The sequence below is a fragment of the Panthera onca genome, chromosome A1, assembly GCF_046562875.1.
Source record: "Panthera onca isolate mPanOnc1 chromosome A1, mPanOnc1 haplotype 2, whole genome shotgun sequence".
Classification (NCBI taxonomy): Eukaryota; Metazoa; Chordata; class Mammalia; order Carnivora; family Felidae; genus Panthera; species Panthera onca.
In genome coordinates, this window is record NC_138339.1 from 113946134 (window position 1) to 113963982 (window position 17849).

Sequence of the window (17849 nt, forward strand, 5' to 3'; positions counted from 1 at the left end):
CAAAACTGAGAACACTAGCCCCCCTCATAAAATTTGAAAGCAATTACACATTACCAACCAAAATGTACAAACCCTCTGATCCACTGATTATACTGCTAAATTTCACCCTACAAATATATCTGAGAGATGCCTAAACCTACAGCTTAGTCCATTAATATGTAAACTAATTAAATAACCCATGTAGAAATATTCAATAAAAGATTACACAGCCACTGAATAGTTCAATCTGTATGTACTGATGATCATAGAAAGATACTGGAGAGGCCATCTCTGAAGAAAATTTCATTTATCCAAACCAGAATAAAGATATTCTGGTGTAAGGGCGCCTGGCTGGCTCAGTCGGTTAAGCGTAGGACTGCTGGTTTCAGTTGAGACCACAATACTACAGTTCAGTGCATGGGATTGAGCCCTGCATCCGGCTCTGCACTGACAGCATGGAACCTGCTTGAGATTCACTCCCCCCACTCCCATCCCCTGTCTCTCTCTCTCAGCCCCTCCCTCTCTTCCTTTCTCAAAATAAACTTTGAAAATATATATATTCTGATGTTTACACAAAAGCATTCTAGTATTTAACAAAAGCATTTACATAAAAGCACTTTTGAAAATTAGGCTACTACCTGGACTCCTATCCTAGCTTTAGCACTTTGGGGCACATATTCCTCTCTCTCAACCTCAGTTCCCTCCTTTGTAAATGGGAGAGAAAAAAAGAGAATTTACTGCCTATGATTTTTATTAGCATTCACATCAAGTGTTATATACAGTCACTGGCATATAATGAGGACTCAAAAAAAAAGCTATTACAACATCTGTAATAAGGAAGAAACCATCTCTATCCCTCTTTACCTTTTACATACTTTAAATCTTATCCTGGATTCCTTTTAAAAAATTAATTTAGCAATGTTTTCTCAGATGCTCACAATATGAGTCCCTAGTTAATAAAAACTTTACATAGTAAACAAGAAGTTTCAATGAACTCCACTACCAGTCTGACTGAACTTTCTGATCCTCTCTTTAGCCTGAACTTTAAATTCTTGATTTCTAACTCCTGATTTCAGCTCAGGTCATGATCTCACGGTTCCTGGCTTTGAACCTGAGTCAGGCTCTGCACTGACAGCACAGAACCTGGATGGGATTCTGTCTCCTCTCTGCCCCTCCGCCCCCTCATGCTCACTCACTCTCTCACAAAAATAAACTTGGAAAATAAAAGTTTTGGTAAATATTAAACCACTATTTTTTAGATGCTGCCAAAAAAGAATCCATAATGCACTAATGCTAGTGACAGAAGTAACTACAGAATACTGAATATGAATATGTATTAACTGCAGTGGAAGGTCACAAGTTTAATGTCACTTTTTATTTAAGAAGAATAAAAATTCCCATATTTTCTTATTTCCTACCACTCATTTGCTCTTTTAGTATCACACCCCTGGAATCTTCCTGCTTTTTTAATTTGTTTTTTAAGTGTATTTATTTTGAGAAAGAGAGGGAGGGTCAGGGGGAGAGAGAATCCCAAACAAGTTCTGCGCCATCTGAACAGTGAGATCATGACCTGGGCCGAAATCAAGAGTCAGACGCTTAACAGCTTAAGTGACTGAGCCACCCAGGCACCTTCCCCCCTTTTTTTTTTTAAGTAGGTTTCACACCCATTGTGGGGCTGCAACTGAGGACCCCAAGATCAAGAGTTACGTACTCTTCTGAATGAGCCAGCCAGGTGCCCCTGGAGTCTTTCTCCTTCTAACAATACTATGAAAGGATACTTCAGAGCAGCCTATTACAGGGATCATTTTATCATCCTTCCTCAAGTAAGACAACTAGAAGGAGAAGATTCTAAACCAAAGAGTTATTTAAAACTTTCCAGTATCTACAACCATTTCAGTTCAGTAATGCTTCAATAATAAAATTGTTACTTTTTAAATGTTCTTTAAAATGCAACTCAGGACCTATTAAAGGATGATAGTAACAGTAACAATTTACATTTTTTTAATGGAAAAAAAGAGAACAGAAAACCACAAGAGAATATATTAGTGCACCACAGGTATACTGACTTTTGTTTTAGTTACACCTGTGTGTATACAAAAACATTATGTAAAATTTACTTTTTACTGGGTCCCAATCAACAGCTCAAGGTTATGCCAGACATATAATCAACCACATGCAGTTTATAATTTCACCACATGATGGGGCTAAAACTCTACACACCTCAGAAAACTGCTAAAATGCTCTTCTAAAAACATTCTTTTTATTTCAAGTCCTCTTATCATCCCTTCAAACAACAAATAAATGAAAGAATTCTGTTATGTTGAAATAGAGAAACCCACAGTCGATTAATGTCTGTTCCACTTATTTCATAGAAGATTAAAAGGGCTCTGGCAGAAAACAAGAGGTTAATTATAAATGAGACTCGATGAATAGTGAGACTTTGAGACATGAAAGGATAAGATGGAAAGTTTAAGAAGTCATTACTAAAAGTTTTGTGTTTGTCACAAAAGGTCTGGGTAAGGTCTAAACAAATAATTTCAACTACTGCTAGTTAAGACTTCAAATACTATTTTCTGTAGGTAATTCAGAACAAATTAGAATTGAGATTCAGAATAGGCAATCCCAATTTCTAAAATCATCATCATCATTCATGTAGACCTATATCCAGAAAGAGGTTCAGGAAAGCAGTAAGGATTTCACCACATATAAATCTCAGATTAACATCTGAACAAAGACAAAAATTAATCTCAATTTTTTGAGCACTGTAAGTGATAAATCAATGAATTCTACTCCTAAAACCAATATTGTACTTTAAATAACTATAATTCAAATAAAAACTAAATCAAAGTTTAAAACAAATAAATAAATACATACATAAAAAAGAATTACAGATTAAAATGGCAGACCACAGGGGCACCTGGGTGGCTCAGTCAGTTAAGCATCTAACTCGTGACTTCAGCTCAGGTCAGTGAGTTGGAGCCTAACACTGGACTCTGCGCTGACAGTACAGAGCCTGCTTAGGATTCTCTCTCCCCCAGTGTCTCTGCCCTGCCTGTCTTCCTCCCTCTCTCAAAATAAATGGATATACTAAGTAAAAAATTTTTTAGGGGCACCTGGCTGGCACAGTTGAATGTCCAACTTCAGCTCAGGTCATATCTCGCAGTTCATGAGTTCAAGCCTCACAACAGGCTCTGTGCTAACAGTGAGATGCCTACTTGGGATTCTCTCTCCCTCTCTTTCTGTCCCTTCCCCGGCTCACACTGTCTCTCTCAAAGTAAATAAAGCTAAAAAATTTTAATAAATAAAATGGCAGACCATAACATTTATACGTTAATCACTTTTGATTAAAAAAGATGTATTCCCAAACTTTTTAATATGTTGTAACTAACTTTCCAGGTACTGATAATTTTTATTAATTGGCTTGCAAATGAAAACAAGTCTTATACATATTTCAGAAAAGGAAACAAAAAAAGAAAAAAGGAAGGTGGGGAGCACGAAACTCTTATGTATCCAGGCTGTGAAGTGGGCACAAATTAAGAATGACCCCTAAATGGCTAGATTAGAGCAGCTGGGTTTTAACAGGGTGAGGAGCAAACTGCAGAGACCCATACCTAAGAGGAAAGGAGGAAAATCTGTAAGAAGTGATCTCAGGGGCGCCTGGTAGCTCAATTGGTTAAGCATCCCAACTGTGGCTCAGGTCATGATCTTGGGGTTTGTGAGTTCTAGCCCCTGGTAGGGCTCTGTGCTGACAGGTCAGAGCCTGGAGCCTGATTCTGATTCTGTGTCTCCCTCTTTCTGCCCCTCCCCCCACTCATGCTCGCTCGCTCTCTCTCAAAAATAAATAAACATTAAAAATTGATCTCAGGGGCACCTGGGTAGCTTAGTTGGTTAAGCATCCAACTTCGGTTCAGGTCATGATCTTGCTGTTAGAGGGTTTGAGCCCATGTCAGGCTCTGTGCTGACAGCTCAGAGCCTGGAGCCTGCTTCGGATTCTGTGTCCCCTTTCTCTCCCCTCCTCTTCTCATGCTCTCTCAAAAATAAATAAACGTTAAAAAAAAAAAAAATTTTTTTTTAAGTGATCTCAGTAGCTTAATCAACAGAAGTCTCCAATCTCAAATCCCATTTCATAGGCTATGAAATGAGATGTTTAATCATTTGACAGCATTCCAAAATAAGTCCTATGTCAAGAAATGGAATAGGAAATGCACCCTGGATTCTAGTGTAGGCTCACAGTAATTGTATGAACAACAAGGAACTCAATTAACCTTCCAGAGAATCCATCTGTACAAAATTATGAGCCAAAACTATGGACCAATTATTATGATCTGACATGTCCTGACTGAGGAACGACTTTCCAAAGTACAAAAATTGTTCCCATAAGAGCTACTTTTAACAAACTGTTTTTGTAAGAACTGTCTGTACCTCAAAAGGTCGTAGGTGAACACCTTAGCATGGTAGAGTATGATTAACAGGCAAACAGATGATTAAGACTCTCTCAATTCCTTTGCATTATGGAAAAAACAAAGTCAAAGACAACTATTAAGCCAGACAGATGGATTCTAACAAATTCCAAGGTCCCTCTCTTACTTAGCAAGCTTTTTAAGTGTTTATTTTTGAGACAGAGAAGGGCAGAGAAAGAGGGAGACAGAGGATCAGAAGCGGGTTCAGGGCTGACAGCAGACACCTGATGTAGGGCTCAAACTCAGGAACCATGAGATCATGACCTGGGCCGAAGTCGGACAAAACGGACTGAGCCATCCAGGCACCACACTTAAAAGTCTTTAAGTGGAAGACAACTGCAGTGCCTCACAAATCTTATTCCAACTATTATGTTTGGGTTTTTAAGTAAAAGGAACATTTCTTACATTACTGAGGCCTCATCTATAACACTGCAAAGTTTTCATTACTCCTGAAATTTTAGAGCTGTGCCAAAGTCTTATGTATCTGGAAAAGTCTTCTGGTTGCATGGAAAGACTTCAAAGTCCTCAAATTTTTCTTAAGAATAGTACAGATAGGGGGCCCTGGGTGGCTCAGCAGGTTATGCATTCAACTTTGCCTCAGGTCATAATCTCACAGCTGGGGAATTTGAGCCCGGTGTTGGGCCCTGTGCTGACAACTCAGAACCTGGAGCCTCTCCCTTTCTCTCTGCCCCTTCCCTGCTCACGTGCTGTCTCTCTCTCAAAATAAATATTAAAAAAAATTTTCTTTGAAGAACAGTATAGGCAAAGGTAAGATCCAAAAGTAAAGTTCAATGTATCCAACAGGTCTGAATAAAAATGTGTGGAGGATGCCTGGGGGGCTCAGTCAGTTAAGCTTCTGTCTCCTGATTTCAATTTAAATCATCTTGATAACAGGGTTTATGGGATAGAGCCCTGAGCAGGCTCTGTGCTGAAAGCATGCAGTCTGCTTGGGATTCTCTCTCTCACTCCCTTGCACATGCACGGGCTCAAATAAATAAATAAACTTTAAAAGAAAAAACAAAATGTGTACAAATTTGATTAGCACAAAAGACAACCAAAGTAAATGAAACAAGTATGGTGATGGTATACTAAAACTGACAAATTCAACATGAAATAATTTTGGGGTGCCTGGGTGGCTCAATCGGCTGAGCGTCTGACTTTGGCTCAGGTCGTGATCTCACGGTTCGTGAGTTCAAGCCCCACGTCGGTGTCTGTGCTGACAGCTCGGAGGCTGGAGCCTGCTTCACATTCTGTGCCCCCCGCCTCTCTCTGATTCTCCCCCACTTGCATTCTGTCTCTCTCAAAAATAAACATTAAAAAAAAAAGAGAATTTAGACGGTAACACAAATTTTCTCCTCAAAAATACTAAGGCTTCACATTTAAGCTACCTTTGTGTAGAACATGAACTGAGAGGCACACAAAAAGACAAAGAGAAATGCAAGAAAGAGTACCTTTGTTGATGATGGTGGAGTAGGAAAATTAAGCCAGGCTGGAGCAAAGTCATGCTGCGCCATTTAGGTCCAGTCTCTCCAACTCAGTGAAACAAGGCTTCAACACCTCATGGCAAGTCCCTGTCATATAAAAACGGAAGGAAATTAGACCTGGAGCTCCTTGCCCAATTTATCTTCTTATGCTCTCTTCTGAGTGACAATGATCTTACTACTGTAAGATTCCAATTATAATGAAATTCTGAAATAGGCAAAAATACAGTAACAAAAACTAAATCAGAAGAGTGGGGGTGAGGGCCTGAGGCGTACGGGTATGACTGCAAAGGGAAGGAGGAAGTTTTTGAGCTAACAAGGTTTTTATATTGATTGTAGTTATACAAATGTACCCATCTGTCAAAAATCAAATTGTACACTTAATACTGGCCAACTTCAGTGTAAGTAAACTATACCTCAGTAAACCTTATTTTTTAAAATTACAATGGTCTAATCACAAATAGACTAGACATCAAGTGTCTCTAGATGTGACACATGAAGATGCACAACCATGTTACCTATAATACATTCTTGCTCCCACCCCAGATGTAACCTGAAATCTGATCTAACTACCAACTTTCAGGAAGCTCAACAAACAGGAACAAATTAAGGACATCTGAGGGAAATAACCCAGCAAATCCAGATCACACGATACTGGACAGGTCAAATGATCTGCGTTTTTTTTTTTTTTTCCCAACAAATAAATGGCTGTCAATATGCAAATAATCAAACACAACAGGTGGGCCTTATACAGATCCTTACTCAAACCAAACAACCTTTAAAGACTGAATATTATGAATCAAAAATTTAAACATGAAGTGAACATTAAATGACATTAAGAAATTATTAGTCAATTTAGATATAATAATGGTGTGATGGTGGTATTTAAAAGAAATACTGAAGTCTATTAAACTGATCCACCTGGGATCTGCTTTAAAATTAGCTTTAGGGGTACCTGGGGTGGCTCAGTCAGTTAAGAGTCCCAATTCTTGATGCAGACTCAGGTCATGATTTCAGTTTCTCAGATTGAGCCCCAGTGGGGCTCTAAGTGGACAGTGGGGCTCCAAGAGGAGCCTGCTTGGGATTCTCTCTCTGCCTCTCCCCTGCTCAGACATGAGTACGGTCTCCCTCTCAAAATAAATAAACATTTTTTTTTTAATTTGCTTTAAAAATCATATAATGTTCAACAGGGGTACGGGCTGGGACACCTGGGAGGCTCAGTCGGTTGAGCGTCTGGCTTTGGCTCAGGTCATGATCTCACAGTTCATGAGTTTGAGTCCCTCGTCAGTCTCTGTGCTATCAGCTCAGAGTCTGGAGCCTGCTTCGGGTTCTGTCTCTCTCTCTCTCTCTGCCCCTCCCCCACTCCTGTTGTTTCTCTGTCCCTCAAAAATGAGTAAATGTTAAAAAAAATTTTTTTTTTCTAAAAAAAGGCTGCACATGTTTATAAATGGTAGTACAAGGAGGTATATACTTTTTCCCTAGTCACAGGTGTATTTGAAAATGCCCATAATTAAAATGGCTGTTTAAAATTATAATCATCACAACAGTCATCTTAAATATTTCAGGAGCTACAGCTTTTCTGCACTCTAAATTAACTTTTTGGATGCCTCTATCAACTCCATCAAAGTTTCAAGTTGCCAGCCCAATCTAAACAGGAAATTCATAGTTTTTGGTTTTTTTTTTTTTAACGTTTATTTTTATTTTTGAGACAGAGACAGAGCATAAACAGGGGAGGGGCAGAGAGAGAGGGAGACACAGAATCTGAAACAGGCTTCAGGATCTGAGCTGTCAGCACAGAGCCCGACGCGGGGCTCAAACTCACGGACCGCGAGATCATGACCTGAGCCGAAGTCGGACGCTTAACCGACCAAGCCACCCAGGCGCCTCTGTTTGTTTGTTTTAAATAATGCAGAAGCCAACTGGACAACTGTACTCCTTTCATTATAAAGTTTAGACTATCAGTTGATGAAGGAATCAAATTTTCTATGCATTACCAAGGTCTGAGTTTACTAATGACTAATGTATTTACAATTGCTTAATCTCAACAGTGAAATTTAAAAAAAAAAAAAAATAATCGATACCATTGTTAATCTTCCTTTTTCCAAATTCTTTCAAATATAATTTCTATGGCAGAATCCTTTAGTCACACCAACTTGCTAAAATACTTTTTAAAAAAACATTCTCAAATATTACAGAAGTAGTCTTTTTTTTACTATTCCAAACAGTAGGGACCTATTTAAAAATTTAAAGGTTAAGGTTAAGAGTGGCCAGATACAGAAATAGATACAAATGGTTAACTCACTATGGTAATGAAAATGTTCAAATACTAAATGCTCGTATGAGCCATGACCCCAATGTGGAAAAACCTTGATAAAATCTGAAAAATATGAGACAAATTCCAGTAATACATTTATGAAACAAATGGAAGAGTATACTTAACTACATAAAAATTCAAACAATCCAGTAAACTCTAATTCTACTGTCATCTTACACTAAATTTTCAAGTTTTCTGAAATTAAAAGTAAAACTTAAGTGTCTTTGAATGTATAAAGGATTTTCATTATCTATTCTGAAATGAAGCTACAAACTAAGCTGCTCTGTGATGTTTGTGACAAGATGTTACTTTTCCAACAACTTTTTGTTGGAAACTCTTTAAAATTAGTTTCAGTAACTAAATGGGAATAAAAAGTTTTTATACTTTATATCAAAAATTCACAGGGAAATGCAGATAACCTAAAATAACCAATAATTTAAAGCTTATTTTAAACAATCTTCGCTAACTTATATGCTAAAAACAATCCCTAGGTGGCAAATCACTATTATTACATATTCATTTCTGCAATATCTTTAAATGTGATTTGAACCTAGTTTTTAACGAACAAAGTATGAATAGCTAATGGTAGAAATTTTCACGTTCTGAAAAAAAAGGTAAAAAACGCTTATTAAGGCATTTACACAGTGTGTGAAGGAATTATGATATGCCACCCCAAAATATGCCATTTTAACCTAACAGTTTTGAGCTAAAGCTCAAATGCTTTGAGCTAAAGCATTTTAGTTCCTGAAATCCCTTATCTATCTAAAAGCAGAGCCTCCCAAAGGATTTATGATTCAGCTCCCCTGGAGCAACTCTTCTCTACAAAGAAAAAAAAAAAAAAAAAAAAAAAATTCAGTCCCAAACGGAGATATTGCCACAAACTATCATTTCTCCCATCAATTTTCCTAAGGGTCCACTTACCTAACTTTCCCAAGCCATCTTGTTTTTCCATTACTGCCCTTTCTCCCCTTCCTCTCTCCCCAATGGAATTAGGTAAAGAGTTATTTAGCAAATTCTAACCATCCCTAAATTACTCCCCTATGAGAGAATATTCTAATAAACTTTTATTTCTTTTCTCTTGTTAATCTGTCTTTTGTCAGTCTAATTGACAGTGCCCCAAACCAGGGAACCTAGGAGGCTACAAGAAATTTTACCCCCTTACCTGTATAAAGGCAAATTAAATTTTCGAAAGTGCCACCCTATCATTTTCTTTTTAGCCACACTTAGTGCCATCAGAATTCATTCTTACTTTCCCTGCATAATATTAGGAGACAAATTGTGCCCCCTTGCCCCCACAAACTCCCATATCCAAGTTTTAACTGCCCAACCTCAGAATGTAACCATATTTGGAGATAAAGGCTTTAATCAGATGATTAACTTAAATGAGGGTGTTAGAGTGGGTCCCATTCCAATTCTCTGTGCCCTAATAAGAGGAGAAAATTTGGACACAATGAAAGACACCAGGGTTGCACAGAAAAGAGACCATGTGAAGAGGCAACAAGAGGGTGGTCATCTGCAAACCGAGAGAAGTCTCAGAGGAAACCAACTCTGTTGGCATCTTGATCTTGGACTTTAAACTTCCAAAACTGTGAGAAAATAAATTTATTTAAGACACTCAGTTTGTTTTTGTTATGGCTTCCCTAGTAAACGTTAAAAAGAAACAAAAAGAAAAAAAAAAAAAAAAAAAAGAAACAAAAAGACCCAAACTGAGTCACTTATTCTAAGCCCCACATCAACAAACCAAGACTTATTACTATGTAACCTGACTGTGCTTTCAGACCTTCCCAAAAATCAAATCTTAGCTGGTCAGTCTGGAATTTCTTGGTCAGCACTAGTGAGGTAATCACCTGATAGACCCCTTCCATTCCCTAATGAAAGATATAGTAGTCCACTTTTTCCCTGTCCCTAGCCTCTTCTGCCTATAAAAGCCTGCCATTTTGTACAGCTCCTAGAAGCTCTTATCTATTTGATAGATAGGATGCTACCCCATTCATGAAACTGAATAAAACCAATTTGATCTTTAAATTTACTATGATGAATTGTTTCTTAACACAAATGAATACAAACAGTATCAGAAATACGCTCATCAAAAATGTTTGTATATAAAAACTAGTACTTACAGGAAACTGCTGGGGGGGGGGGGGGGGGGTAAATAACCAGTAATTCCAGGTTATTAGGAAACTTCCACCAGATCCATTAGGTCTGATGGGCCCATGTAGACATAAATAATTAAGAGTTTTAAAAGCTGACGGTATGGTGGCGCTTCAGTGGTTCAGTCAGTTGAGCGTCCGACTTCGGGTCATAATCTCACAGCTTGTGGGTTTGATCCCCGCATCTGACTCTGTGCTGACAGCTCAGAGGCTGAAGCCTGCTTCAGATTCTGTGTCTCAGTCTCTCTCTGCACCCCCGCCCCCACTGACACTCTGTCTCTCTCAAAAATAAACATTAAAAAAAATTTTTTTAATAAAATTACAAAAAAAGCTGATGGTATGAAAATACTAATTTCTAATCTCAACCAACTTACAACCTGTTCATGAATAAATGCCTTCAGTCTAAAACATCAACTATTAAAAAAATTCTCCAGAGGAAAACTGGTTCTGAAAAAACCCTAATTGAAATACTGTATATTTATTAAGTGTACGCACCAGACTTAAATATCCAAAATGGAGTTCTTCAGATTGAAAAATGCACTGTGGCAAAAAGTACACAAGTAATATGATTTTTCCTAATTCCTATAATGCTTTTACTTCTGAACCCACCAAAAGTTTGTGCCAAATATTTTCAATGAAAACCTCAAATTTAGATGAACAGTGAACTTACTATCTTTATAATGGTTTACATTTCAGACACCATAAATAAACTTTAAGTCACAAAGCACGTCAAAAACATGCAAAACCAACTAACAGCTAAGGCATTTTAACTTTTTAGCTAAGAAAGATTTTTAAGAAAGAACACAGGCTTTAGACTCTGTCCTAGATTCAAATCAACTCAGTTACTAGGTTGGTTGACTTTGGTAAGTTAACACCAAAATGTTTCCTCTCTTTATTAAAATTTAAGACAACTACCAATTACCTTTCAAGATTCAACTTGATAACTATTAAAGTTCTAAAAAGACAACTACCCTTTATTATCAGACTATCTACATAGAACCCTTTAACAAGGTTAACTTTTTCATTTAGCCAAACTGTTCACAATCCTTCATTAATAAGGTAAGAACCAGAAAACAACTATTCAAATTCACGTGTGAAATACTTTTTTAGTATAAGCTCAGTTTAATATATTAGATTTTATTTAAAAAGTGGGTCTTCCTCTTCCCACTTATTATCCCAGTTATTATATGGGAGAAAAGCAGAGGAGCCAGGGGATCCAGATCTTAACAGGCAGAGTCAGATAAGAGGGTATCAACACCTGGGAGTGGCCCAGCACAGGATGTCGATATCAAAACAAAGTGAGGAAGGGTATCCACGGAGAGGGACAGTCAGGGATGGGACACTGAGCCCAAAAGAGTAGTAAGGAAGGCATCCATGTGCGGGGAAGAAAGGAGTGATCACAGTCAAGAGGCTAGGCTGGGAGAGGTGGGTATCCACATGGGGCAGGTGACAATGGCTACGACAGAAAACTGATTATATACAGGGGAAATAATCAAGTAAGTATTCAGAATAATGAAAGGTAAGTTTCATACTATTCAAAGAACACAGCAACTAGTAACAGAAAAGGTGAAAACTAAAGGAGAATGCTGTGGTGTTGTAATGTAATGTATCACTATCATGAACGATTAATTCAGTCATATTAACAATATTAAGATACTAAAAAATAATATTAAGATACTAATGTTCACATATAACCATAAAGGTAAATATTCCTGTTTATGTATATACACCTCCCCCAACTCTGCAATGAGAGAGCCTGAGCATAGTGACTCCAATAGCAATGAGCATACTTAACACTGGGCCTCGACTTCTAAAAATGGTTTTCCACTAAACAAAACCAGGGCTTTGAAAAATAGCTGATTCCAGGGCTGGGGAAAGAAGATGACAAAATAAGCCCAGAATATGCAAAGAAATGTCTAAATAATGATTACAAAGTATCAAGAGGACATAGAAACCAGCATGAATGGGTTCCCAGTGGCCAAATCAGGGACAAGACGGACATTAAAATAAGAAAACACATGTGAAGGACATCAACACAAAAATGACCAAAAAAGGAACTCCAAGAGCCTACCCCTTCACAGAAACACCAAAAAGTCAAGCAAAATCTGTCAAAATCAGCTTTGTCAGTACTCTGAAACAATCAAAAGGCTTACAGCAATCAAGCAAACAATGAATCCAGAAAACGCAAACTTAAAAACAGTAGAAAAGGTTCATAGCATTTTTATTTGTCATTGACTCCCATCTTTCCCTAGCATAGTGGAGGTCCTGAAGCCAGTGTGAAACCCAGGTTTGCTTCTGGAGTCAAGTAGACCTTATTCTCAAAGGATTATGTTTGTCTGTATAAACCTGTCTGGGAGCTAAGGAATGACCTGAGGTAGCTGCCTTTGTTTTACCTACCATGCAAGGAAAAACTGCTAAGCTAGAGGCATTCCTGCAAAACATTATACAGCAAATCAACAACCTCCTCCCTGGGACCAAGGTTTATAACTGAGTAAACAATAGCACACCCAAAGGCTGTAAATAAAGGCCAAGAGAGAATTTCTCTGGGAAATTATGACATTGCAGAGAACTCCCTTATACCAGGAGACTTAGAAAACCACACCATATATGCCCAGATCAAGACACTTGCTCAGAAAAAAACCCTGAGAAAACCCTCAACTTTCACTTCAGACTGATCTTTAGTTTCAACAAGAGCAGGAAATGAAATCTAAGTTGTAAACTGTGTGCCTAACCATTCAAGAAATTCCCCAACAAAGACCCAACAGGCAAAGACTGGGAAAGTTAAATTACTTTTTAATTTTCCTTTATTTTTATTCCTTTTTGTCTTCAGACATGCATCTCCAACAAAACACTAGCTGAACATGGTTAAAGGTGTCTCTACTTAGGTAAAAGTGGCTCTTGTTTGAAAAGCTCTCAAAGTAGCAGTATGTGCAGACAGCAGAAATAAAACTCCTATTGTATTGCACTGAAATTACTTTCTGTAACCAATAAATCTTTAGTCAAGTCTTATTAAAAGCTGCAACCTGTAAGCACTAAAAGTTGGTTCCTTGTTTGACCCATGTGTGAAAAGATCTGCTACCTTTAGAGAAGATAACTTACTGATCTTGATATTCATTTACACTTTTACATTGTGTTCACCATGGATTTTTCCATTAATTCTTTTAATTTCATTAAAATTTTAATTATCTCACATTCTCCTTGGCATACATTCTCCTTATGCAAAACCCGGAAGTATTTTTGGTTATTTTACAAATCATCTTTGAGATGCTAGTCCACAGTCTTCCTGGTGTTGGCCTCAATGAAATAAATTCCTTTCTTGTTTCACCCCCAGTCACTTTTCTACCTTTGGATTTTGTCAGCCTTGAGGGGCTGAGCCTGGTGTATTGAGGACTCTCAGAGCCAGGTGCTTTTGCACCTATCTCTGCACCCCAGCTACAAAAAGACATGTAGGACACCATCAAACATACCAACGCCCACCACAGTGTAAGTATATAACATATGCATACTATCTATTAAAATTCCAACATCATTTTTCATAGAAACAGAAAAGGCATTCTCAAATTCGCTTGGAACTGCAAGGGATCCCAAACATCTAAAACATTAACTGCGAAGGAGAGTACATTTACAGAACTCACATTTGGGTATTTCAAAACTTATTACAAAGCTACAAAAATAAAATCACAGTAGCATAAGGATATATAAACCAATGGGATAGAACAAAGAGTCCAGAAATGAGGTCATACATGTATGGCCAGTTAATTTTTGAGCAAAACACTAAGAACATTTAATGGGGGAAAGAACAGTCTTTTCAACAAATGATGCTGAGACTGGTGGATATTCAATGGACTATACTATTCACACCACATACAAAAATAAACTCAAAATGGATCATCAAACAACTATAAAAGCTATCAGAAAAATACAAATAAAATAAAATAAAATAAAATAAAATAAAATAAAATAAAATAAAAGCTACCAGAAGAAGATAGGCGATAAAGCTCCATGACTTTGGATTTGTCAATGGATTTTTAGATGACACCAAGAGCATAAATAGCAATAGGGGGGAAAATGGCCTTCATAAAAATACAAAACTTCTATGGCAAAGGGTATTATCTAGAAAGTGGAAATACAACTCACAGGATGGGAAAAAATATTTGCAAATCCTATATGATAAGGATCTAATATCAAAAATATAAAGGGGCGCTTGGGTGGCTCAGTCAGTTGAGCGTCCGACTTCAGCTCAGGTCATGATCTCACAGTTCGTGTGTTTGAGCCCCACATCGGGCTCTGTGCTACCAGCTCAGAGCCTGGAGCCTGCTTTCGATTCTGTGTCTCTCTCTCTGCCCCTTCCCTGCTCATACTCTCTCTCTCTCTCTCTCAAAAATAAATAATAAAGATTTAAAAAAATTTTTTTAATAAATAAATAAAAAAAATATGAGAGGAATTGGTACCCTTTGACATTGTTAGTAAAAAGGTAAATTGATGCAAGCACTGCGGAAAATTCCCGTAACTCCTCAAAAAGTTAAATATATGTCTCTGTGTGTGTGTGTGTGTGTGTGTGTGTGTGTGTGTGTGTGTATACACACACACACACACACACGACCCAGAAATACTACATATATTTATGTATATATCTCTAAAAGAACTGAAAATGGGTATTCAAATACCTGCACACCAGTGTTCAACACCAGCTCTACTCACAATAACAAGTGGGATGTCCAAATGTCCATCACACATCAGTGTATAAACATGTGGTATAATATATATACAGTGTAAGAAGGAATGAAGTACTGACACATGCTAAAAGAGTTAACTCAAAAACATGCTAAGTGGTGAAAAGAAGCCAAATAAAAGATCACATATTGCATAATTCTAGTTATATGAAATATCAACAATAAGTAAATCCATAGAGATGATAGGCCAACTGGTGGTTGCCAAAAATTGCTGGGACAGAGGAATGGGGAGTGACTGCTAAATCGATACATATTTTTCTTTTACGATGACAAAAATGTTCTGGAACTTGATAAAAGTGGTTTTACACCATTGTGAATGTACTAAATGCCACTGAATTGTGTTTTAAAATGGTTAACTTCAGGGGTGCCTTGATAGCTCAATCAGTTGAGCATCCCACTCTTGATTTTGGCCCAGGTCATGACCCCAGGGTCATGGATCAAGCCCCGTCTAGGGCTCTGGGCTGAACATGGAGCCTGCTTGAGATTCTCTCTTCCTCTCCCTGTGCCCCTCTCCCCAGCTTGCACGCACACTCTCCCTCTAAAAAATAACATGATTTTTAAAATAAAATAAAATAAAATGTCTGGGACACCTGGGTGGCTCAGTCGGTTAAGCGTCCGATTTCAGCTCAAGTCACGATCTCACAGTTCATGAGTTCGAGCCCCATGTCAAGCTCTGTGCTGACAGCTCAGAGCCTGGAGGCTGCTTTGGATTCGGTGTCTCCCTCTCTTTCTGCTCCTTCCCCTGCTCATGCTGTGTGTGTGTGTGTGTGTGTGTGTGTGTGTGTGTGTGTGTGTGTCAAGAGTAAACATTAAAAATGTAAAAAAAAAAAAAAAAAGGTGAAGGCTGAAATAAAATTGATGCATTGTTTATAAAAAAATAAAATAAAATGGTTAACATCACGTAATATGAGTTTCACTTCAATAAAAATAAGAGTGCTGTACTACAACCCCTTGAATAAAACACCATGAATCTGGATATAAAGGCATACAATGAAAAATTAAAGGAAGAAGAGGTTATTTACACAATTTCTAAGTACCTCCCACCCTCCAAAACAAAAACAAACTACTTACTACAGCTCTGCAGTCAAACAGCCAAGCAAATAGCCTGGGAAATCCTTAATCAACAGATCAAAGTGAATATCATCAGTTAAAGAACAAACTGAAATAGTGTGCCAAATGATAGAATGCAATGAGCAGAAGAAAGCACTACTTTACTTTGTAATATCCTAGCCAAAGATGCATAACCCAAAGAAGCAGAGCCTGTCTGAATGAGAAATGCCACTCTCCAAAGAGTTATACTACAATAACTGGCCGATAACCTTCATGTATCAGGTTATAAAAGGAAAATCATTCTTTAAAAATGATCAGTCTGTGACATTTATTCTATAGTTTTGTGAGTCACATTTCTAATTTTTGAGAACTAATACTAGGACATCCTGTTCCACTGAAATTGTTTTCAATGTTGTAAAATTCTTATTAATATTTAAGTAGGCACATACTAAGTGCTAAGTGATTTCCAGACTTCCCTAATACGAAGTAAAAGAGTCCCCCCCCACCCCATAGATTGATTCCATAGGTCTTAAGCAGAGCCTACAAATGTTTTTAAATCAACATTTAAAGTGATTATCATAGGGGCACCTGGACAGCTCAAGTCGGTAAGTGTCTGACTTCAGCTCAAGTCATGATCTCTCAGTTTGTGGGTTTTGGCCAGGCGTCGAGCTCTGTGCTGACATCCCAGAGCCTGGAGCCTGCTTCAGATTCTGTGTCTCCCCATCTCTCTGCCTCTCCCCCTACTCATGCTTTGTCCCTCTCTCAAAAATACACAAACATTAAAATAAATAAATAAGTAACTAAGTAAATAAGTAAAGTGATGATCATCAAGAAAGGATGGTAAATGCTGCAATAAACATCAAGAAGAAAAAAAAAAAATACTTGCCTAAGGACCATGGCCACACTAAAGGAAAATATTCTATAGTTTGTTATTTTACAGTTTGGACCATGAAACAATGCCCAGTATTTTCAGTTATCGAACTCTACTTAAAATTATAGATTAGACATTCAAATATAAGAAAGCATTAAAAAACTTCACAAGAAATCTAGAGTATTACAGGGGCGCCTGGGTGGCTCAGTCGGTTAAGCAACCAACTTCAGCTCAGGTCATGATCTCGTGGTGCGAGTTTGAGCCCAACATGGAGCTCTGTGCTGACTACTCAGAGCCTGGGGCCTGCTTCAGATTCTGGGTCTCCTATCTCTGCCTCTTCCCTGCTCACACACCTTCTCTCTCTCTCAAATAAGTAAACATTAAAAAAAAAAAAAAAAAAGAAATCTAGAGCATTACAAATTTCCATCCATTAAAAAGGTTCATTTTAATGCTTCCTTTTACCCTGGAATTTTGTTAGACCCTTATGCTCCGTTTCCTTCTTTAATTGCTCAGTACCTTCCCATGCTTTGCTTACACGACCCACCCACCCCCCAAAAAAACCAGAGTATTAAAGAACTCTTATTATTAAATTATCACATATAGAAATAGCTACATTCACTCTTCAAAAAGAATTTTAAAGGACAAAATATCATTACTGGAAACACGATGCTTCTATTTCTCAAGTTTCTAGACTACTAAAAGGTACAATACACAGAATTCAAGATCTTTGAAACATAAAATGAAATGATTTAATTTTCATGTAAAATTCACTACAAAAAAAACAAGCCTTACTCTATGAACAAGTTTTTGC

At 37.6% G+C, this 17849-nt stretch overlaps 1 protein-coding gene across 4 annotated transcripts in view; it reads right to left on the bottom strand.

Moving 5' to 3' along the window:
* Window positions 1-17849, bottom strand: part of GPBP1 (GC-rich promoter binding protein 1) — a 76326-nt gene that overhangs the window by 38422 nt on the left and 20055 nt on the right. For all 4 annotated transcript variants that reach the window (XM_078449681.2, XM_060635741.3, XM_060635742.3 and 1 more), the window contains exon 3: window positions 5891-6010. In XM_078449681.2, the coding sequence (XP_078305807.1) occupies window positions 5891-5953 (63 nt within the window). In that variant the 5' untranslated portion in view covers window positions 5954-6010. The remainder of the gene's footprint in view (window positions 1-5890; window positions 6011-17849) is intronic.